We start from the raw sequence: 25,454 nt of genomic DNA, 5'->3' as shown, positions 1-25,454 counted from the left end.
TATTGACAATAATATAGCTTATTACTCATCTAAGTCTCTGACTTTTATTTCCACTGTAAACTGCCTCTTTTGCTGTATTTATGGTGCATCTTATGGTGTTAGAAAACTTGACATCTAATCATTACAGATTTTGAGCAAGGGATCTCTTAGATAAATTGAATTGGACCATAGGACATAAGAGAGGAAATGACAGCATAGGTCATCCAGTACAGCTTTCTACCACCACAGGGATTGTGCCATTTAAATACATTGAGCCTTTTATGTTGAATAACAAATCAGATTCTTTTCCCCTCTGATTCTGTTGGTAGAACATTTCATGGCCAAAGTTAATTATTGGTTAGAGATTTTCTTTTAAGTAAGTTACAATAGGGTTTCCTCATGTGCAGTTTTCTGCCCATTTGTTCCTGGATATAAATTGTGCCTCATCTTAAATAACTTCCCTCCCTCCATTTTTTTGTTTCTGATACATTTTTTGATTAGTCTCCTTTCAAATTTCATTTCGATATGATAGACATGCGACATTCACTGGTCACTTAGAAACTACTCTGTCCATCTCCTTGCTCAATAGAGTAGTGCTTCTCCACATCTTCCAGACTGAATTCTTTATTTGAATGCACGTGATGGTGATTACTAGACCCACTAAGGTGCTCTTTCACTTTTAGGTCAAAATACCTAATAACTTTGTTTCCCGACCTCATCCTTGAAATACTCTACCCAGAATTTCCTTCACCTCTATGTTTTTCTAGTAAAGCCTGAATTATTTCCTGTACAATAATTTCCAGTCTCACCTTAATATTACAGTAATGTTCATTTTCTTTTGTTTCATTACTGATTTTTTGCAGGGCTCATCACATCTTTGCAGAAGCCTCACAATCCGGCTCTAATACATTTCTCTGCATAAAATAAGTTACCAGACAAAAACTTCACAGGTTTATCTGAAATTCTGAAGTGTTTGTTGCATTTTGAGCTTTTGTAAAGAAATGCAGGCATCACTTACTGACCTTTAAAATCTGTTCTGCAATCTTAAAAGTGATGTTTTTGTATATTAAGTTTCTTTCTGTTAGTCAGAATTTACAAATCAGATTTCATTCTTTCTGTTTTCTGGCATTATTATTTCCAGTGTGGATGCCAGAATGGGGCATACAAGTTTAAGGATTTTCCACGCGTGCATAGTATTGCTTCTATATTCCCTGGATGGGTTCATATAGACCTGACTTACTAATTCAATGGACAGACTATTTTAGGGTAGCTCATTCCCAGCTGATTATCTTCCATAGCCCTAAACTTCCTAAGCCACCACTTTGCAAAATTTGTTCACCTTTCTTTATTTCTTACCAATAAGCCTAATTTCTAGGTCTGACTGCCTTCTATTTTGCTGATGTATTTCAGATGCCTTAATGACTTTACAGATGTGGTTTAAACTTGATATGATGTAGTTTTCTATGGATGGGGGTTGCCCAGCAAAAATTAAGTTAGGTGATAACACATTATTAAGCTAATAATAGTAATCCTTTGCTCTGCTGTTTGCACACAGTTATCAACTTCTTGCATTCAAACAAAGTAGAATATTGCCTTCCAGTAAATGAAATAATATTTACGCTCAGTGATACCTGAGCCTTTATTTTGTTTGGGAAGTATGTGAACAAAGTGTGTGAATCAAATGTATGCAGCTAACACCAAGACAACCACAACCCACATCTGAAGTGCAGAGAATAGATTTATTCCATCGCCTCACTGGCTGCAGAATTACAAAGAAACAAAGGGATATACATACATTGCTGAGCTCATTTTAGCAGGGCCTGACCCCTGCATTACATATCAAAGAGCCTGGAGCATGCATAAGTCTTCACCAGGCTGTGTTTTACAATCTCAAAACCTCTTATCTCCCTTCCCCCCTTACAAAGAGGCCCCCAGCCTACAGGAAGAATGCTTTTAGGTCTTTAACAACATTGTGTTATCTACTCTGTGAAAATTTAATTTCTTCTTCAGCAGACAGAAAACAACCCAAAGCAAACACAAATACGTGAATTCTCTCACACTGAGTATTTTCTAACATCTCCCAGGTGCAAGGTTGGTCTCTGAGCAAAAACAATTCTGAAAAGAACTTACTTTACTCTCTCTCCTCACCTATCTTTGGTTTTCAACCATTTCCGCTCCACACAAAGCTAACTTAAAATCTCACTCCTTTGCCTTCTGTGAAAAGATGAGCTTTTATCATAATCAGCGTGTAGTACAAAATTATGCAGAAAAATAATTAATATATCAGAAATGTTCTTACATTGCATTCATTGAAATAAAAGAATCCTGAAAGATAGGAAAATTTGTAATGAGAGTTACAGGAAAATATAACCAAAATGTCCATTTACCTTACAATGTCACAAAGTGTACTGAAAATCAAAACTGTTTGGTTACCTCATCCCATCTCACACATGCATAGAAACTGTTGAAACAAGCCAGAATAGCATTGCTGGTTTTGGACTTGCCAAAATGCCTCTGGTTTTACATGCACACCCTGAAACAGGTGATATATTGAACATTAAAAAATAAACAAAACCAAAACCCACTCCATTCTTTTTGTGGAGTAAATCTTAATTTGAAAAAACAATACTGAAAAACAGCTTTGGCAAATTAATCTCTTTCCATACAGTGAAGTATATAGATTTCAGACCATGCCTTTTTGAAACATGAATCTGGTTTCTGTGTGTGAACAAATCACATATACATTTCACTCATATATTTGAACAGTAGTATATATGTATTTCTATGTGTCACATAGGAAAAAAGAGATTTCTGGAAAGGAAATCACTGGAATTTTGGCGTCAAAAGTTTTCTGTGCAAAGAATTTAACAGTTTAAGGCACAAAACTGTGAGGGCAATGACTTTCCACACAGCCTGTACGTTGTTTCTTAAATGAACACTGTGGGAGACAAACTGAGCAAAGTTGTTCCCTAAGTCCTCAGTCTGCAAAAGTAGAAGTGAAGCAGCCGTATTTTCATGTTTATCTAGAAGAGAAACTATTTTTGCAGAAAATAGGAGGGTTTTTTTGTTAAACCCCAGAGTTCAATAGACATCTCACAAGGAAGAGTCTGTTGTAAGTCATGAAAGACAGCTGTGTGGATCTAGTGGCCCTGGGCTCCTTTCTAGAGTGATTAATCAGATAGCAGTATAAAGGCAATGAGAACTGCCTGAACCCATCCCATATAATGGGTGTTTGTGTATAACATCAGTCGCATACCCAATTCTCACACTGATAGCTTTCCTGTGCACTGCTTGTTTATTTTGGCTTTGCATGCAGGGACAATTTCACCTCTGATTAACCAGAGACTCTTCGGACAACAGAAATTTTGGCAAAGCAAGCTCTTGTGTTATCACATTGTGTTTGCCATAGACAATTTGTTTTATCCTGGTAACAATAGTAATGATACTGTAGAGAGAGAGCCTCAACCATAACTTGCAGTCCTTGAGCTGGCTCTGTTTTGTTTAGGTAAATGAGAAATTCATTCCAATATTCCACATGTTCATATTTCAGGTTTCAGCCAACAGTTCTTTTGGTTGCACTTCAGGCACTAATTATAGCTCTGTGGGGAATATCTTGGAGCTATTTAAACTGCTTTTCTCCTGAAGAATAAAGTAAAAAATACACTTCATGAAGCCTACATATTGAATTGTTCCACTGATATGTCCTGATAATTAGTGTGTAAATAGGTACATGCTTGTGGTTATTCAATATTATGTGTACATTAGAATGTTTTGTAGCTTCAATGTTTCAAAGGTACCATATCCTAAGAGATAACAAAATACTTTTTTTCCTCTTTTTTTAGCATGGTTAATTATTTTGTCTTTTGTTTTCTTAATTAAGGAGCTAGTTCAGAAGTAGCCAGTAACCTTTCTTAGCAATCACTTCCCTTTCCAAAAATATAAGATAATATTGTTTTATGTAGGTAGTCATATATTTTTGCATTGCATATATATTATGTGTATATAGATTGCTGTGTTTCAGAAACAGGAAAGATTTTCTTTACTTCCTAGTTTTCCTAAGAGTAAAAATGTAACTTCTAATTTTAAAGTACACGTCTATTTTTGTTCATTCCCCCAAACATGCATCTTAATTTATGCATACCTGTTTGGCTAATTACTCATCTCCTCATGGATACTGTGGGTGTGCATTTTTAATAAATAGAGGCACAAACGTTATTTTTCTGAAAGTGTGGAGACTCAACATAATTAATGGCCTGAGAAATATTTCCTTTTGTTTGTGAATTTTTTCTTTCATATCCAAGAAGACTGTTAAAAAAAATCTGTTTGGCTGTCTTCTGGTAGCAATTTAGAATTGCTGACTTGGACTCTCAACATACCATTATCTGTTTTTGGAGAGATGCCTACTTTAAAATTCAGTGCTGTGCAGTCTGCAAAAGAGTCTTTTAAGAATGTTGTGCCAAACTATTTTTCATTCCCAGATAAGAGGTTAAATGGACTGGTAGAAACTCAGCAGGAGCTAGGGGCTGCTACTGGTCAAAAGCAAAATGCTGACAGTGAGCAGCTTGGCAGTGCTGTGTCCCTGCATAGGGCAGCACTGTCCAGATCCTATAGAGTGCAGAAATCAGCAGAAACTGGAAGAAAGGGGATGTATCTTACAGGTGGATTTCTCAGGATGCTGTGATCCTTGGTGCTTGGCACTACAGTGATTGTACTATGCTGCAGCTAAAAGCCATGCCTGCATAGTAGGATTTTTAGGTCTCCAGAATGCTGTCCTCTGTTCTGCACATTCAGTTATGAACATTTCCTCTTTAGGAATTAAGGAAGAAGTCATACCATGGGCTTCTTTTTCCAGCTTCCACTTCAGGATCAATTTCACTTTCTGGCAGTAGTTTTTTGTTCTTGGAAACATGAAGTAATTTTAGGACAGTATCGGGGAGAATAGAGGAAATTAAATGTTTAGGCTCTAGGTGTGGATAGAGTATCCTTCTTTCTCTCTCCATTTTATATATTCATGGTTTGTTTTCTGCTCTAGTGTGCAATTTCCAGCATACTGGTGCCACATTATCTCTCCCTGGCTGCCACCTCTGTAGCTCTTAATTACTCCAGTTCAGCTGTTCTGTCCTCTGCTTTTCCTGCTCCTTCACATTTTCTTCCTTGTTCCTTGGTAAATTTGATCATACCTATCAAGTCAGTAACTCACTTCACAGTCAGAGAGGGTTATTGGGACACTTGATTCCTGGGCTGGAAGTAATCAGGATTCACAGGCTGGATTAAGGCAACTTGACTTGTAAAGCAGTGAATGAATGTAAAGTCTAAAATTTATAAAATAGTGTGATTAAAATTTACTCGGCTGGCTCTTGCTGTATCTACTGCATCTTTATTATTTTTAAAAAGTGCTGTAAGCATCTTAAAAGTGTGTGGGACTGCTGGTTGTCTTTATTTGAATGTGTGAAAACCTCTACCTTAAAACGGTTCCTGCCAGTACTGCTAGTTCATTCACTCATAAAGATGTGGTGCATACACAAACACACGCACTTGGAGCAGGGGATGTTTCTGTAATAGTATAAGGAAATTCTGCAGATGTCATTATAAGCGTGTTCATACTGGCTCTCATTCTTGGCAGACTTGACCTGTCCATGCTGGTGAACTGGAAAAAGCAAAAAGGGGCTTTTGTATCATTTACCTGCTTGCAATTTGCTGACCAAGGAAAAGGAGGCATTAGCAGAAAAAAGACAGAATGGCCCAAGATTCTTCTTTCATGCTTTTACAAGTGCAATTTCTGCCTTTGGGCCTCTTTGAAAACGACCTGAGTCCATTTCATTTAAGCTGTCTGTTGAGTACTCTGGCTTTGTCTAGAAAATGTACTAGAAAATTGTACTGTGGCTGGGTCAATAGCAAGTCAGAGGCATCAGTGAAACAGTTTTGTTTTGCATAATGGGACAGTTGATTTTTTTCTTTTAAATGATACAACATTTTATGCAATTTAAGAAAGTAGACAAGAAAAAAGGATAACTTTTCATAGTGGTCTGATTTGGTGCACTGACAAGCCCAAGTGTGGAATTATGGATGCCATTCAGAGTTTATAGGAGGCAGCCCCTAGCTGTCATTGCAAATGGAAGAGCAGGAACAGCTTTGTGCCTAGAGGGGAGGGAATTAAATTTTAAAATCATAAGACAAACATTGGGCATACTTTGCTGGACATGCATTCAACACTGGTCTATACCTCTTCTATACCAACTCTTAGTTTTGCTCAAGTTCTGTCCATATGATTTGTACATGCACCTTTGCTATTGGCTAATAAATGACACATGGCTTCTTGTCATCTTATGGCTTGACTTTTTGTCTGATACCCTTGGGCACCTGGCAGATGACAAATGATAGATTTAGATAAAAAATAAATAAAAGCTACATAGCATGTACATAGCATTGCATGTGTGTTTGCCTTAATTTTGTAACACAGTCCAACTATTATTTAACTGTTTATTTAGATGATACCAGCTGGGAATAACATTCACATACAGTAGAACAGCTGACACTCTTGCTCTACTTACTTGGTGGGCATAGTTACTAACAAGTTTGTATTTTCCTAAGCATGTTTGGGACTGCTTAATTGAGAAATTAATTAATTTTAGTCAAGTTCATAGAATCATAGGATTATGTAATCATCAAGGTTGGAAGAGGCCTTCAAGATCAGCCAGTCCAACTGTCCATGTACCACTACTTCTGTAGCCCCTCAACCATCTATATTGCACAGCACCAGATCCAGACTTCTGAACACAAGTGTTGAAATTAATTTGGAGGGTTGAGTTTTTTATTGTTTTTAAGACTGCCATTTGCCTTCCAAATATCTTTTAGAAACAAGATGTCTAGCATGTTTTCTGATCTGAAGGTAATGCTGTTGTTTTCTGTGAACGGCTGGGCTCATGTATATGTGCACTTTTGCAATGCATTAGAGGAATGGCAATTCTCACTTTGTATATAGAAAGTACTCTTTTCCATTGGTCAATGCATCTGGTATTTACTTTTTATTGCAATAACAGAGACATTGATCCTTTACATATTTGCAGGAGTCATTAGTTTTAAAGATATATTAGCCATAACCTGTTTACCAAAAAAGAACCTTAGCATGAAAACATAAATCCAGGGGCAAATGGCTATTAGTTTTAAGGCCTTGCCCTTACAATCAAAAATCTAAGTTGATGTTTGTCATGTTTAAATTATAAATACATTTCTAAACTCCATTGGCATGTTTTCACCATTTTTTCAAAATTTTGGCCAAAAATTATTCAAATACCTTTTTCTGCAGCTTGTTCATTATTAGCACAGCAGCATAAGTACACATCTAATGAAATAGATTACACAGAGAAGAGATTGCACAGAGAATAAACACTGTCTGTGCAAACAGACTAATAATACAGTCATACCCTGCAGTGAAAAGGTTTGTATTGCATGGGACAAATCATGTTATTCTGCTGTTTGCATGCAGAACCATCTGATGGTAACAGCAGAAAAATGATGGATAGACTGCTACTAGTAGGACATTTTTCTTTATGCATCTTTTTGAGAAGTTCTTTTACAATTTTTTAATTTTTTTTTCTTCTTTTATAAGTGGAAGCTATGGTTTGATTACCCTGAATTCTCATTTCTTTGTCTTGGTTGTATTGTTGGTTATATCAAATTTCCCATGGGGTTTAGCCATAATATACTGCTTTCAAGGCCTGTGTGTGAAGAAGAAAGGTGGAAAAGGGAGCTGTAACACTTCATAAAGGTTGTCTTGAAAACAAAAAACAAAAAATAAAAACAAAACAAACCCAAAAAATTGCAATATTTAGACAGATTGTGTCTGGCGAATGTGGATCTCACGTACGTTAAACTTGGTACCTTGGGATTTTTCTCACTACTTGAAATGTTTCTCAATGAAAATTTGAATTTTAGAGACATAACTTCATTTAGACATTAGTCAAAAGAATTAACTTACTTTGCTGGAAAGTCTTTCCAGGTAGTATACTTTTATTAAACTCACAAATTATCTCCATGATAATTGAGCAGCCTCTTGGCAGTCTGGTGAAGGCCTAGATGACTGGGAAAAGGGAAACATTGTCCTCATCCCCAAAAAGGGTAGAAACGAGAGCCCTGGCAACCACCAACTGGTCAGCCTCACCTCTCTTCCTGGGAAGATTATGAAATAAATTCTCTTAGAAGCTCTGCTAAGACACATGGAGGTCAGGGACATGATTTGGGATAGCCAGCACAACCTCACCAAGGACATTGGTATTATTATCTGGTGTTATTTACTGTCTTCATTAATGACATGGATGAAGGAATCTAGTGCATTTTCAACAAATTTGCAGATGACACCAAACTGAGGAGTGCAGTCGATACTCTTGAAAGATGAAACCTGACCCAGAGTTACCTGGACAAGCTCAAGAAATGGGCCAGTGGAAGTCTTACGAGGTTTAATAGGACCAAGTACAAGATGATGCACTTGCATCAGAGCAACCCTCAATGTCCATACCAGCTGTGGGATGAAGAGATCAAAAGCAGTCTTACTAAGGACTGAAGAGCAACTTGGGGGTGGTAGTGAATGAGAGGCTAACATAAGCCAACAATGTGTGCTTGCAACCCAGAAAGCTCACCCAGTATGATACTTTACTACTTCATCTGAGTTTTCAGCATTACTTTCTTGGTACATCTGGATAATATAGATGCAGACCAACAAACACTGTATAAAAGTTGTTTCTAAAGCTGTGCTCATACCACTCATTTTCTTCATTTTTCTAATGTCTGATTCTGAAATCTGCTAAATCCTGTTCTCATTTCAAATTCTTCTCAGGGTAGTTGGTTTTTTTATTTTCTTCTTCTCATGAGATGTCTTTTTGGGGAAAAAGACCTGGCTATTAAGCAGTTGAGAAGAATTATTAATCAAATCTTTTGTACTGTTTCCAAACAGGGACGAAGAGGCTTAGGTTCAGTCTTTGTTTGGGCTTCTGGAAATGGTGGAAGAAGTCGAGACCACTGCTCCTGTGATGGGTACACCAACAGCATCTACACTATCTCCATAAGCAGCACAGCTGAAAGTGGAAAAAAGCCGTGGTATCTGGAAGAATGTGCATCCACACTAGCTACAACGTACAGCAGTGGAGAATCCTATGACAGGAAAATAGTATGGGTTTTATTTGTTTTTTCATGTATATGTGTTCGTATTTGGCACAGTGACTTTGGGGGATGGAGAGAAAGGGAAACCATTCACACAAATATCTTCCTTTTGTTTTAAATCTAGTTATCAATAGTTTTTACATTTTACATACATATTAGCAGTTTACCTAGATACCTATTTTCTCATATTTGTTTTGACACAGCACCAGTCCTCTTTTACATTCAGTGACTGTCACTTACTACTCATATTGCTTTCCATTCTGGAAATATATTGGAAGGAAAATTCAGCTCAGTGCTCATCTTTTCTGTATTGCTCCTCTTCTTATTCCTAAGCAGACAGCATCCATTTTACCTAATGTTCCCATCTTTACTGGAGAATGAAAATAGTTTTAATTCTGTTGGATAATCTGTTGATATTATTAGTATTTGTACATCCTATGTGCCTTTGCAAAATGAATGCATTCCCAATACTTTCCAGTACTCAACATTCTACTCCTTTTAACCTTTTAGTCCTTTATTCTCAGGTGGATGAGGTTTGCTAATATTGTCCTCTTCTCTGCTTATTTATTCAAGTGTTTAACTTACAGAAATTTATTACTTCTGGATCAGAAAACTGAAGGATTTGGAGGGGTTTTTTTCTTCCTTATGTTTTCTTAAGGACTCATCTAACCTTTCTCTCTGGTCCTTAGCATATTCTTCTCTTGGTGTCAATAAAGAGTTACAAATATTTGGTTCTATGTTTTTTCTTTTAATACTGTCTGCCTTGTCTTTCAGGATTCTGGGATGCTGGCCATCCCTTCTTGGATTATTTGTTATTTTCAGATGGTCTAATTTTTGTTTTAAACTTGTTCTGAGATCTTTCTTCATTCCAGTGATTTTTCTGTTATTTAGTTGCTGCTCCTCACTGTAGTCTTCTCTCCCTTCCTGACATGTTTCTTGTTATCCCTGATAAATAATAATAAATTTTAAAATTACTGTATCTACTAGGAGTCCTCAGTTCTGTGGTTAAATTCCCTTCACTTTCCTTTAAAAGACGTTCACTAACTTCTTCATGTTTCAGTGAGACTAACAAGCTGAGCAGATGGGATTGTGGTCCTCCAACCTGACCTCTTACTTAGCCAAGTCTGTAGAACTTCCCTGAGTCCTTTGAATCCAGCAGTTGCTGTCAAGTCAACAACAATTTTTATAAGCAAAATCAATATTGGTCTCAAAGTTTTCTGTGACAAAAAATTACCTGAAATTTAGTGTAAGTGCTTTTAATTATTCATTGCCATTAAAAGATCTCTCTTGTTTGCTCTCTGGGCCCCTTTAGCTTTGATTTCTAAGCATTTGGTGTCACAGATTTCATTGCTAATATGAAGACCACTCCAGTTGTCTGTCTTCTCTCTGCCAATGTAGTTCAGACAGTTAATCCCTTTTGATAATGGAAGGTAAGCTTCTTGTATCATCCTGTCTAAGTCATATTTACTTATAAACCCTATTTCACATTACAAGCTTCTAAAATCTAAACTAGACACACCAGGCAGGCAGCAGCAGTATTCAGTGACAAAAGCACTGGAAAATGGGTGCCGGGTCAGTTTTCTTCTGTTTATATACTGACCCTGACTGAGACTTGTTAGCTTCACTGTCATGTGATGTGTTTATCACTGTGTGATGCCCAGCCCACTTTCAGAGCTGCTGCTTCTCTTTTCCAAAGCTGGTGGTTCAAGGAAATATGTAAGGGTAGTTAGGGTCTCCTTATCCCGCTGTTAACAACTGGCTGGTTTAGTACTCACCTTCAGACCAGCTGTCATCAGCACTTTGTCATTTTCCATGTTTCTCCTATGCTCATCTGAAGGTGCTGGTGTTTTCTTCCGTGTCTTTGGTAAAATCTTTAGGTCATACTGTGGCCAAGAACCAAATTGTAGAAGACAATTGGTTAGCTCTTGAATGATAAGTCATTTGGAATGACTTATCACAGGAATCCTGTCAGAGGGGGGAGGCCTGCAAGGGAGAGTAGGGCTAGGAGTAGTGCATTTAAGGATGGGATTTTGGTTCTTGCAGTTATTAGGATGGATAGTTTCAGCACTTTGATTGTGTTTAAGGTGAGGAAGACGGTTGCGGTTATCATGGCGTACAGGTAGGAGTTGAGGAGGGTGAGTTTAGGGTTGTAGATGATGATAATTGCTATTCAACCTAGGTGGGAGACAGAAGAAAAGGCTAGGATTTTTCAGATTTGTGTTTGGTTGAGGCCCATTCGTCCTCCAAGGGCTGCTGAGAGGATGGCTAGGGTGGTTAAGAGTGTGGGGTTAAGTGAGGAGGAGGTCATGTAGAGTAGTGTGATTGGGGGAAGTTTTATGAGGGTGGGTAGGAGGAGGCCAGTGGTGAGAGGAGAGCCTTGGAGTACTTCTGGGAATCAGAAGTGGAATGGTACTAGTCCTAGTTTAATTGCGATTGCTGCAGTGAGAACCAGGCAGGATGTTGGGTGGGTAAGTTGGGTGATGTCTCACTGTCCGGTGTACCATGCATTGGTTATGATTAGAAACAGCAATCATGTCTTCCATATGCTATCTTCTATATGCTATAAGAGTGTATATAATTTCTCTGCTTCTAATTTTTATTCATGCTTACTTTTTTGGACCATATAATTATCCCAGTTTAAATGAATGTATTATACATCATGTACATTTTAAATCTCTTAAATTTTAATACTTTTTAAGAAAAAACACTCTGTATTGCGTGATGTGTCTTGTAAAATCTTGAGTATATTACTTTTAGCCAAATTGATGGCCAGAAAAAAAATACTACAGTACTTTGGCACATTTCTTTTCCAACATCTTATCCACCATTGAGTATACTACTAGCTAATTAATCTATTAGTAATTAGTTTAAATTCTGTATCAGCTGTTTTACACTAGATAAAAAGGTGGCAAATAGATGACATTAGTAGGACAATACTGCTTACCCTTTTTAAAATAATGACACTATGCAGATTTTCTGTCAGTCTTCTGGAATTTGTGCAGTGTTCAAACATTTGCTAAAAAAACACAGTAGTTCCCTTTTCAGCTCTTGTAAGAGGCTTTAGCACTTCTAATCTTTCTAATATTAACTTGTTATTTAAAATAGGGATAAATAGGACGATGATTTATCATCTTTCTATGCTCTGAAAAATTAGACTTTTTTTTTTCCAAAAAGAAACATTCCATGAAATAGCTGTTTACTGTAAACTGTTATCTTTGGACAATTAAAACAGTATTGTTTTGGGGATTATTTTGCTTGTGACGTATTTGAAAATAAAACACGTATTATTTTTTAGGGTTCACCATTTAATCTTATCTTTCCTTATTGACTTTCTGCATCTTTTATCCTCAAAAGTAATTAATTGCTGTTTCTTTATATCCTTGCTCGTGTTTTTAATATCAAGTAGTATATCTCTGTATTTCTCAGTCCTTATTTGTACTTTCCTACATTGCCAATTTAAGCTTTGTGCATTCCTCTGATTTCTTAATAGATGTAATTTTCTTGATTGTCATCCATTCTTTTCAATTAATGCACACTTTCTGCTTTCACAGAATTACTATTTCAGTAAGAGAACATTGCTAATTTCTGACATTTCACTCTCTTACGTCTTGTACTAGGATCAAAAACACCTGGAGGTGAGGTGATCTCACCTTTGTTGTTAAAGACTTCTCATGAAACACAAGCATATAATTTTTTAGTTTACTGAAGTATAGTACCCACCACTTCTGGAACTTTGCAGTGTGCTAATACAGGCAGGGTAATCTCTTATTATAAGATTTTTGAAAAGTATACCTTACAAAGGAGATAATAATTATATGTATATAGAATGCACATAAATTACCCCATAATTAGAAAATTAAGGAAGATAATACATAACATTGCATAAACATTATTGAAAAGAATTTAAAATATTACTCTAAAAATTTTGTTAACTGGAGTCTCCCTTGGAGATCTCACATTAAATATCAGAGATAAGTAAAAATAATTTTTAATTTAATTCCATGAGTTCTATAAGCACTGTTTGTTTTTACTAAACAGATGAATTGTTTTTACTATTCAGATCAGCAATTCAGTTCCGTATGCCAGTTTTAGTTTAGTCCTACAGTGTGCATCATTTTGCACAGTAAATGGCAAAAGTCTGAGTAGCCATAAGAATTAACCCAGGTCTGTTGACCATTTGTTTACCCGAATGTAATTTATCCTTGACTACTCTTGTGCAAACCAACCTTCCAGTTGCAGTTGCAAGAGTCACTGATCCCAAATGCTTGACAATCAGACTATAAAAATTCCTACCAAGATTCTTTTTCCTGCACTTTATTATCACTTGACTTTTGAAACACACAACTCTTCCATGTTTTACTGGTGGTACTTGGTATTTAAAGCCATGCAAGGCTGTTCCCTTTCCAGATACTTTCAACGATGAAGTGATAAGCATAGTGGAGATAAATAGCTTCTGTTTGTGTTGTGTGTAAACCAGTTGTCCACATAAGGGATAAGTATGTGACTCTATTATGCTACAACCCAGTGAGAAATTCCATGAAATTGACACTAGCTTTTCAAACTGATTGTTGAGAAGTCCTTTAAGCATACACACCTTTGCATGGAGACAGGAATATTGCTATTACCTGTGTGGCTCTCTTGCTTATAGTCTGTTTTAAGAGCATTAATGATTGTATTGCTATTCTTGTCTCAAATTCAGTCCTCCTAAAGTCCTATCACGTATCATTTACCTTGAAAGGAAGTCTTATTTGAAACGAAAAGTGAACTCAAGACAGAACTGAATATTTCAAATAATAAGCTTTTTAAACTGCTGTTAAGTGCTAGAAGAGTCTAGAAACTATGTTTTCACTGATGTACCATGCATCCTTTTCCCTGCATTATATCTCACACTTTTGTTTAAACTGGTGCTCCTTTTGAGTCAGAGGTTGTCTTCATATCTTTCCACAAGAAACTGAGAGCTTGCAGCAATTTTAAGGAGAAAAATAACAATATTAGGTGAATAGAAAGATTATTATCAAATTTAAATTATCCAAATTCTATTATGCTTATAAATTTATATGCAGTTGACAAACAATGCAGGGTTGAGCTCTATCCCAAAATTTGAAGAGTAACAATACTTGATCAGATCATAAGATGATTTTGTTTGTTGGAGTGAGACTCCTACATTCAAATAGGATTTACAACCAACATCAAATGAACTAACTTTTTCTCTTTCTTTTTTTTTTCTTTTTTTCTTTTTTTCTTTTTTTTTTTTTTTTTCATGTAACACAGCACAGATTTCAGTATCATGTGAGATTCTACAGTGTTGTGGTACAGAAATACTTACCCAAGACTTAGGAACAGTGAATGAGTTACAGTTGTATAATGTCATGTTTCACAGGTCCTTCCTGTTTTTCCTTGCAATTCTTTACCTGAATATCTTTTTTTTCTTTTCCTCTCTGTTTTTCTATCCAGTAAGTATATGCAGAATGTATTATAAGGTAAATGAAAAAACAGTAACCAAGTATTACAAACTCACTTTGTAGACTAAAAATTGTTATAAAAATGATTCGATTTCAATATGGAGTAATAGGATCACAAACACTTTTATAACTACACAAAACACTATTTTTTCTCTTTTTATTACTATAAACTTTTTATAATTCCTTGTTAAAAATATATGATGTAACATAATTTTAGAAGATTTTCTAGTCTTGAGGGGTTTTCTTGTCATATACAATGACAGCTTAAAATATTTTAAGCTAACAGTTACAGGTAGACATACCTTCCTGGAAGAGTTCCTTGCTGTTGAGGAAAGTACACCAAGTGTACTTGACTTTATACTGTACTGAGTTTTATTGCAGTGATAGCCTCTTATGAACCAAGTTTCCACCCTCTGGATATATTAAAAGCATGCATATATTCCAAAGATGCCAATAGATGTATGCCTTTTACATAGACTCTTATGGAAAAGGACTAGAATTACTTTTAGGTGTTTTCAAATGCAGCTGCAAAGTGCTGGCACAGTTATAGGCATAGAAACTCTCACAGAGACAAATGGAGAGTAGGTAAAGACTATAAAATTATAGTTCTTTAGAGATGTTGCCTCTCATACTCAGTGTGTACAGAAGTATTCACTAGTCATATGCAGTTATCAAGGTATTTTTTCATATTATTCTCTTCTTTGCTACTTTGAATGCCGTAGGACCGTGCTTAAAGATAGGTTGCCCCTGCCAGACCATGTGGCTAGGACAGGTTAAGCACCATGTAATAGAGGTATCTATATGGTTCTTATCAAACATATTGCACAAATGAATTTCCTTTGAATTTGTTTTTCAAATGATTTCATAACATACTAAGATTTTGATATCAGAAACTTCCCCATAGATATGATTTATAAGCCTATTAAATTACTTATCTCCTCTAAATAATGTGTCTACTTCATGTTCCACCTGTTTTGTTGTCTTTTGATAAATAGTAATTCATCTGCTGATGTTCTGTCTCTTCTTGTTGATAAACTTCTATTCTCAGCAAAACTTAAAACTGAAACAACAAAAGAAAGCCCATCCTATCTCCTGCCAGTTCTTAAAACACAAAAGCCTGCTCTCCTTCAGAAACTCACTCAGGTTATCAAGATATGCACCCGATAATCACAGGGCACAATGTGACATCTTCTCTTCTGGGTACATACAGATGCATAGGCTGTGTAGAATATAGAATAGATTTTTGTTAAAATCTTTTCATTTCTAGGGACACATTCACAGAAATCAATATGTCTTGAAGAACTGTAGCAGAAGGTAAAAGTTATTCAATCACTTTGGAAAACTCATGTCATGAAATATGAAATACAAAGAAATGCAGAGGCTTGAGAGAGGGTATGTGAGCTTGTTCTCTGCTAAGAGAAATCCCATTTTTTACTTTATTCATTAATTTCCCAGTTGGTAAAACTATGGGAAGATTGATGATTCAGCCTTAATAATAACTGTACAAAATTGACATCTCCTTCAGAAAGCAAGTTGCTCAGAGCAAGTTGCTTCTATGAAACTGTTACAGTGTGTCTAGATTTTTTCCTTTAATAAATGCCTGTTTTTTCTGAAAACTTTGCACCAATGCCTGTGGGAGGTATTACAGTGCGTTGCAATGATTTTTATAATTTATCTTTGCTTTTCATCAAGGTGTCTGTGGCTAATTTCATGTTGATTAAACTAGACAAATACCAGAAACTTTATCATTGTCTTCAAATAAACCTCATTGATTCAGCTTATTTAGAAGTTGTTGTAACTCTTGGCCCTAGAAATACTGCATGGACTTTTCTTGCAAAGTTGAATCAGCATTTTTGCAGATCAACGGCTGTGTTATACTCAATGAAAGATTTAAAAATTTCTCCTTCCCCCCACCCTAACAATCAGAATGACTGCTAATATGCTCTAATGGCAGCTTCATGGTGCTATCAAACACTACATCTTTTTATTGTGATTGATGATCTTATGTTGCTCAGGAATTTGGACATAATTTTTTTCTTGAAATTTTCTCACCTTGTGGTGATCATGTACTCTTTTTTCTTGGGGTAAATGCAACAGTTCTCTGACAGTCAATCCATAGTGCTGAAAAACATGCCTCGGATCTTGGAGGTAATCTACACTTAAACATCTTAGCTCCTGTCAGCAACTTTCCTTTGAATTAGTTCAAATGGCGTTCACACATACAAAGCTTTCTTAACACATTTTCAGTTGAAGAGTCTGCTGTAAGCAAGACAAGCATTCAAATCACTACCACAGTATCCATTTAGAAGAAGTTAGAGAGATGTCAGGGCTTGTTGTGCTTGATATCTGTAGTGACAGGACAGTGAAATTTATCTGGAAGGACAGTCTTCCAGAGGATGAGAAACAAGGATAGCACAATTCAGGTGAGTTTCACTGTATTGACAGAAGTCCACTCCTGTGACAGCACTTTTTTTTCCTGCCCGAGCTCCTGGATGCTTTGTTGCCGTTTATGCTCTTTGCGGTGCCACTTTTATGCAGGGCATAAAGTACCAGGATATGAAAGACATGAGCATGTATTAATCCCTTTTCACTCTCTCTGTTTCCTGGCCTTCCTTCTGGTCCTTGCCACAGCTCTGACCAGTATTTTCCAAATGGGACATCTGCATCTTATATATCTCTGGGTGCATGTCATCATCTAGTATTCAGACTTCTTAATTCCACCTGGAAAATCCCCACTTGAATTTGCACATATAGGCAATGCAGTGTCAGGGCTGTTCCTGCTGCAGTTTCCTCTCTTTGTCACAGTTCATTGTCACAACACTGATAATTTTCATAATCTAAATGAATAGACAGTCAATAGGTGAGGGGGCAACAGAGATGGAAGTTACACAAACATTTTATTTATGGGGTTTCAACTTCTAGCCAATGACAGACAGAAGAAATTATTTAACAAGATGTGCACTAATGAAGAATATTATATAAAAGGGGGGGAAAAGTTCTGTTTAGACTTCAATAGTCAAGAAACCCAGCCCCTGGTAAGTTTATTCATTTAAGGATCCAACATTATAAATGCTTTCACGTGTCTTATTCAATTTTTAGAAGCTTCCATATTGTTTCACTTGCTCCCTAATGGTTTTCAGCATCTTTTGGTGCTGTTAGCTCCTTTTCTGTTAAAAATCTTCTGTGTTAACTTGCATATGCTTACATGTTGTGTGAATTTTCATCAAGTGTGAAACCTATCCTTCCTGCACACATTTGCTTATATTCTACCCAGATGAGATGCAGCTGTTTTTTTAAATCACATTTCATGTATCTTGAGGCTTCAGAGCTGTGCTCTGTGCTTTTTTGTGATTTTTTTGATCATCTGATCCTCTCCTTCTCCCACCTTTGTGCAAATCTGTGTTAGAAATTAAGTACAATACTGGTGAATTAGAACACAATAATTCCATGTTCTTAGATAAAATGTTATGTAAGCAACTTCTCTGCCCCTCAGAGGGGCAGTGACTGAAATTCTCAGATTAAGTTTGGACATCACAGGTCATGCACCTTCATGGAGTTTCCCTGCTGTAGACTGCTGTCTTCAAACAATTGTTCTCCAGTCTGCATGGGTTTTGCCTGAGCTTCTGCTAGGTAGAAGTGACATCCTACCTCTGCTGCATTGCTCCTGCAAAGAACTACTTCTTCAGGAAGACAAGCACAGAGTAGAATCACTTTAGATTGACATTGCCTTGAAAGAAATAAGGTTTAGAATAAACACATTTTTGTGTGTTTTTTACATTCTTACAAAAATCATCTGTCTAAAGTCATTATTGGATAGAAACATCCTAACACTAAGTAGAAGGCTGTATGTCTAGTTGGTATTGCACGTTATAGTTTGTACATGCACTTAGATTACATACAAAATTACATATGTGCAGCATGTAATTATCTATACATAAGATGTAACAATTTAAAACTGAAAACATCTAATTGGCTGGTGATGGCTGGGCCAAATTTGTGATCACATCAGGATTTTCTGATTAATTACTGCTTAATTTCATGTGATTTATTGCATAAAGAGTAAATGAAAGATTAAACATTTTAGCATGAGCAAAACTGAATTCTCTTGTGTCACATAATTCCACTGTGACTTCAGGCAACCTAATAAAACCCTCCATACCTCTATATAGTCTCTGAAATGTGCATAAGCAGGCTGTATATAAGATTTAGTTCCTTCATGTTTGTAAAGCACTTTGAGATTCTTGGAGGGAAAGTCCTCTGTAAATCCATATAGAATGAAAGAATTGCAGTTGTGCAGTTTCAAACCCCTCTGCATGTTTTTCTGGTTTAAAAGTGTCTTTTTGATTGGAGCAATATAGAGAATACTGTCTAAATTCACGAGTGACTTCAAGTTCAGAACGTCTAACATCATGTATCTTCCTTTGCTTGCAATTAAAGAAGAAAATACCCTTCACATATATATGACTCATTCAAGTATACGAAACATGCTCTGATTTCTGAAGTTGTATTCTAATTTCACACATTCAATTTCTTCCAGATTACTACAGACCTGAGGCAGCGTTGCACAGATAGCCATACTGGAACCTCAGCCTCTGCACCTATGGCTGCAGGCATCATTGCCCTGGCACTGGAAGCAAAGTAAGATCTGAGATATATTCTGAAACAAAAATTAAGCATGCAGGAAGATATTTCTTGTTCATCCAGCACCTTTTTGCAGACTTCACACAGTGCTTTGGAAACTTTCTTGTGACAATACACTGTGACCTCCTAAGGGGAGGAAAGATCTCCATGCTTACTTCACATGAAGGAAGGCTGGCACTGTGCAGATACTGACAGAGTACTCAGTGTTGAAGTAACATGAAACACTGTTGAGCACAGGTGGTTTCCATTAAATTATGTATAGCATCCTCTCAATATCTTACAGTTCAGTCAGAAAGCTGCCTAGGTCTACTGTACCCTGCAGGGTACTGTAGGTCACCTCCTCCATTCACCAGGCTCTTCTTAGCAATGTCTCTTCTTGAACACTGAAAGAGGTTTGGGAGGTGTAGGTTAACCTGAATATAAGTAAATGTAGTATGTAAAATAAAATTGTGATTTCTGCATGCTGACACAAGTCTGTTTTTTAACACAGATCAAGTTCGTCAGCTCTAAAAATCACTAATAGTGTAGCTCCATAGTCCTTGTACCTTTAGCTCAAAAAATTTCCAGTCTTAAAAGCATTTTTTTAGTTGCATGATTTGGCTCTTTATGCTTAATATGTATCCACGATGTGCTTCATGGAGCAGCAGAAATGTGGGTGATCTTGAGGTAAATCTGTATTTAAGAACCTTTTGCATTACTTTGTACTCTGTTGGATAAAACCTGCAGGTCTAAGATGGAATGCTTCACCCCAAATCCTATTCAATCTTTTTAAGTTCTAGGAGATTGATTCTATTAAATTCTGAAGAAAACTAGTTTCCTGTGGGGTCAGCCATTTTCTTTGAAGGAAGTAAGAAATTTGCACACAATAGTAGATTCAAATTGTGTGTAGTTTGTAACACTAGAATTATGTTTTCATCTTTCATGTTGCTTTCTTTGAAGACGGCTTGACCCAATATTTGGCACAGAATACTTTTTGCCATTGAGTTATAAGCATAAGAATTTTGTAAATAAAGACCTGACATAATCATAAGTAGTGTGGCACGTGTAGCATTATAATTGTGTGTTCTTAACGCAGTTATCAGAGACAAAGATATTTAGGGAAGTTAATATAGTGTTATTGTGGGAAGTTTTTAACTTTTAAATCTCCTCTTAACCCCGGTTTTAAAATCCTTAAGTTCATTTCAAACAATCTGCAAATGCAGATAAGACTCTGTCTGTGTACATTCCAACTTGCTGTAAGTTTTTCTCACTATTCTCGCTTAATGAACTGAAATTGGTAATTGATTAATTCTGTTTTGTTGTGGTTGAAAGATTCAGAAAAGTTATATCTTACAAGACCTGCAACAAAGCAGATTGTGACATCTTAAAACAGACTGAGAAGCTTACCCTTTTCTCTCAGTGACTCTACCAGGGGGAAATCCATATTAGTGTATATGGACTAGCATTTTTTTCCAAAACTAATAGTAGCTATAATAGACATAAAGACAAAACTGTGGTAAAGCTTTATGTGTGGTGATGGAAACAAAATGTGCCAGTGACTAAATATCCTAGAAACACTTTTGTATTTGTAGTACTCCATTGCATGGTACTAAAAAGGGTTTCAGAGTGAAAATGTGTTGACTTTGCCTCCTTTTAGAATCTGTTCCATTTCATTAAATGGAAGGTTCTGTTTCTAGATCTTAGCCTTTGTATTAGGAATTATATTAATAATACCAATATCATAGGAATTATATAATACCATATAATATGGGTAATATAATTATAATAATACCATAAATATGGGTTTTTATTCATTTCAGTTTCATTCATTAACTTTTCTCTCTTATGTGCTCTTAAAATCTGCCACTGCTGCTAACCACAGCCACTAAATAAAACAGAAAAAAAAAAAGTAGTTAAAAAGCAGAGAGAAACTAGGGAGAAAAATAGTTCTCATGCTATGGCTTCCTGTAGAATGGTTTTCTTCACCAGTTTGGAGACATCTTTGGTGTTGTGACATTATAGATCATGAAATACAGCCTTTAGTATTATAGGGAGATCATATTGTGATCTATTAAGTTTTAATGTCTTGGGTTCTTATGTATGGAATCTGTTTAATTTATTTCATGCAGTTTCTGGATTTCTTATTCATGTGATTTGAAATTTCAGGTTGTATTTTTCACCAGTGATGCCTCTCAGTTTAGGTGACCCTAGGTAAATATTAGGAAGTTTTGAAGACATTGAAGTATTTTCTACAGTACTTTTAAAATGTGATATAAAGGACACATGATATTGTGTCTCAGTTAACTGCCTATTGGAACTATTTTATTTCAAACAGAGTTTGCATTTTCATAAATTCTTCATTAGATTCTGTATTAGTGCCTCTGCTAATGGCAGTGTTTATGTGAGATTTTTTAAAAGACAAGTTGGAGAAGGGTTTTGCAAGGTAAACTATATTCTTTGTACAGCAAGCTGCTTAAAAATTAGAGCACTTAGTCCTAAACACTTCTTGACTATGTTTGTAATAAGGTATTGTTTCATTCCACTTTGTGCTGGAAAACACAGCACTTTATACCATGGGTGGGTTTTGAGTCTGTGGAAGTCATAGAACTTGCCCAGTGGGTGAGTTCTATTCCTGGGAGACCATCACGAGTTGAGCAGAGCACTAATATTGCCTGGGTGTGAGTTGGAACAGCCAAGAGGTTGCTTCAGCTCACACACAAAGGTATGTTCAACCAAACAAAGAAAAAGCAAGACGTATGTCTTGCTCACACTTTCTTTGACAAGCCCCTATGGTAGGATTGGCAAATAGCTGATGCAGGATCTCTTATCTGCCTACTGATTTGAACCCTCCACTTAGCCATTTCTTCCAACAGGGATTGCTTATGAAATCCTGGTAACAAGTTGTTTGAGGGTGTTGTTATGCATAACATGGTCACATTTTTATTATTTTCATCTAGTATTTGAGTATCAAAGTGGCACATTTTTCCTCAGGTATCAGAGAATTGTAACTGAGTTTCGGACTGCTTGTTTGGAATCCCTGAGGTTGCAGTGCATGGTTGCAAATACACAACAACTATCACACAGACATATCTTAATTTTCATGTTCTGCAGTTTTCTTTTATGATATTTAGGGAGTAAATTGCTTTTCACATGTACGCAGTAGATGTTTCCTAGTACCTTAATCAGATCCTGTGAATAAATGCTTGTGTGTTGCACTTAATCATTACATAATGTCAAAATCTTCTAATTGTAAATGAGAAAATAAGTAAAAACAATTTAGTGCACAGAGACAGCAATTTTCTTACTAAAAAGAATATATTTTCATTGCATAGTACCATCTGTTGTTGGTAGCAGAGATACCTTTCTCATTGATAAAAAGGTTGGATTTGGGATTTGAGGAAATCAGAGTCAGGAGAGACAATGGCCCTGTATTTGTTCCAGAGACCATTGTGCCATGTTCCTTGAAGAAGCCAAATTTAAATAAAAACGCTTATGTTGCTGACAGAAGAATACATTATACATCCCCAACTGAACTGTGTGTTCCTGTCTGTAAGCCAATGCATATTTTCCAGCATGTGGTGTACAATAAACTAGTTTCATTAGTAAGAAGCAGCAACTGAAATGGAAGTATTAGTCTCCTACCTTTCTACCATGTGGTATACTCAGTGGTAGAGCCTTGGAGAGAGTCTCAGTCTGTTTTAAGATGTCACAATCTGCTTTGTTGCAGGTCTTGTAAGATATAACTTTTCTGAATCTTTCAACCACAACAAAACAGAATTAATCAATTACCTCCATGATTCTCTTCACTTGAGTGATATGGAATCTTAGAATTATTTCATTTGGAAGGGACCTTAAGGATCATCTCATTCCAGCCCCCTGCCATCAGCTGAAACACTTTTCACTAGACCAGGTTGCTCAGAGCCCCATCCAGCCTGGCCCTGGAACAATTCCAAGGAGAGGGGTGCCCTCCACTTCTCTAGGCACCCTGTGCCAGCGCTTTACCACCTTGCCAGCCAAGATGTAATCTAAACCCACTATCTGAAAGAATGTATCTTCTCCTCAAAGGAGAGGTGCTTCATCCCTCTAATAATTTTCCTGGCCCTCTTCTGGACTTGCTCCAAAAGATCAATGTCATTCCTGCATTTGCTGTTTTTTGCATGAACCAAGGCTAGAACAAGGTAGTTCTGGGAAGAACAAAAAAATTTTAGTGAATTTGGATAATAGACAGAGAAGTGATAATGTACCACATTCTTCTAGAAGACAGTACCACCAAGTGTAATCACTGAGATAAAAGGAAAATGGAGTTCACATTGTAAGGGGTCAGCAGTGTCAGAGTTAGTTTGGATTTCTAGCAGCTGAACAGATATTTGCATACTTCCCAGACTGATTGATTTTCTTACAGAAAGGAGAAAAGCAGTGCACCAATCTAGCAAGGTACAACTTTGGATACAGAGAACATATTTCTGTGTTATCAAAGTTATGAGGGCTTTGTCATAAATATAGTCAGAGGTTAAAAGTGATGAGACAGCTGAGGTAAATTGAGGAAGTGCTGTCAAGTGTCCTCTATAGCTAGAATTCGAGTGCAGGAGGAGAGGTTATCATTTACTGCTTTAGCTAGGTCTTTGCTTCATTGATTGACTGACTGTTGTGGAAGGCCATGCTAGAATGTGTGAGTTAAAAATCTCCTTCTGAATTTTTGCATTTTTTGAGTAGTTTGCTCATAATATTGAAGTATTTGAAAAACATAACCATTAATAAATGCTCACTTTAGATCTTGAGGTTTAACTACCTATGCCAATTGCGGAATTTCAGTTACTATATTGACGTTGATTTGGGTGTACTTTAGCTCCTGTTCCTGTGTTCAGTTACATAAAAATTTGCCAAAGAATAGCCATTCAGGCTGAAAGTTTCCATTTAACTTGCATTTAAAAGGTTTTAAGAAAATTCAATTTAGACATTTCTTAAACTCCAACAAGGTTAAAAACAAGTAATGTCTGATTGTGATGATTTTTAACTCCTTCATTGAGTTTTTCTGTGTCTGTGCTTTGGAGCAACAGCTAGAAGTAAAAGTAGTGGATAGCTGTTGTTCTGGTGCCAGCACAATGCCTTTAATTTGTATAAGCTTTTCAGAAATCTCAGTTGGCATTTTCTCAGTTGAGACTTTTAAGCTCTATCCCCTGTAGTTTCTTGGCTCTCCAAGTGTTTTCCAGCATCAGCTTTTATAGGCTAGTCTCTCAAGTTACTCTTGAGATGCTTCTGGCTGTTCACCTTGAGAGCAGGGATCCCAGCTGTTCTTCCTGTCAGTTCCTTGTGGGAGTAAAATGACGAAGGTGGAAGAGGGGCAGTTTGACTGAATTGCAGTGTCTCTGTAGTGAGTCTTTTGGAAAGCGGAAGACAGGTCAAAAGGCCTGTGTACTATAGCTAATGCTAACCATAGCTTCCTTTATTAACCTAAGACAATGTTAGCCTTCTCCATCTTCACAGTCAAGCTGATTCTAAGAGTGGCTATTAACCTAAGGTTTTGTTGCTGCTCTTTCCATGTTGTTATTAAGCAGACAGTGAGCATTGTCTTTTGGACAGTCTTATTTTACTGTTCCTTTGGAGATGACACAACAAAATATGTCATTCAGATGCCTTTCTCTCAGGGGTTTTCTCCTCCCAATTTCATCATTATCAGCTTGCAAATAAGGTCATTGTGTGTTAGGTTTTTGGCACTTAAGATTTTTTATCTCTGTGTGCACTGCAGATTTGACACAGGTACACTAGAACACCGTTGCTGGTGGATGTATAGCTGCCTACCCCACTGTTCATCTAAAGGAATACATCATGCCCTATCACAGCTTGTCTGCATTTTATCCTAAAAACCAGTATAAAGATAATGCAAAAGATGGATTTTTTTTCCCCTTTACAATAAGAGTGGTAAAACATGGAAACACACTGCCACAGAGGTGGTAGGTGTCCCATGCCTGGCAACACTCAAAGTCAGTTCAGACAGGGTTCTGAGCAACTTGGTCTGGTTGAACATGTCCCTGCTGATTGCTGGGTACTTGGGCTTTTAAAGGTCCCTTCCAGCCCAAACCATTGTGTGATTCTGTGGCTGCAGATTCTATGGCAAAGCTTTTCAGTGCTGCCTCATGAGGAGATCAGGATGCATTGCGGAAATTGTGGACATGTGGCATGAATATAAACTGAATGTTGTGAAAGAGATCTACAAATTGATTAAAATGATGTTGTACA

The 25,454-nt window shown here is 36.6% G+C and overlaps 1 protein-coding gene across 2 annotated transcripts in view; it reads left to right on the top strand.

Annotated features, from left to right (window-relative positions):
• The window catches only part of PCSK5 (proprotein convertase subtilisin/kexin type 5), a 226,691-nt gene that overhangs the window by 102,878 nt on the left and 98,359 nt on the right, over window positions 1-25,454 (top strand). For both annotated transcript variants that reach the window (XM_058824331.1, XM_058824333.1), the window contains exons 8-9: window positions 8,930-9,142; window positions 19,135-19,235. In XM_058824331.1, coding sequence (XP_058680314.1) covers window positions 8,930-9,142; window positions 19,135-19,235 — 314 coding nt within the window. The remainder of the gene's footprint in view (window positions 1-8,929; window positions 9,143-19,134; window positions 19,236-25,454) is intronic.

The sequence above is a fragment of the Ammospiza caudacuta genome, chromosome Z (genome assembly GCF_027887145.1).
Source record: "Ammospiza caudacuta isolate bAmmCau1 chromosome Z, bAmmCau1.pri, whole genome shotgun sequence".
In the NCBI taxonomy this organism is placed as follows: Eukaryota; Metazoa; Chordata; class Aves; order Passeriformes; family Passerellidae; genus Ammospiza; species Ammospiza caudacuta.
This window is presented reverse-complemented; position numbering and strand designations above follow the sequence as displayed.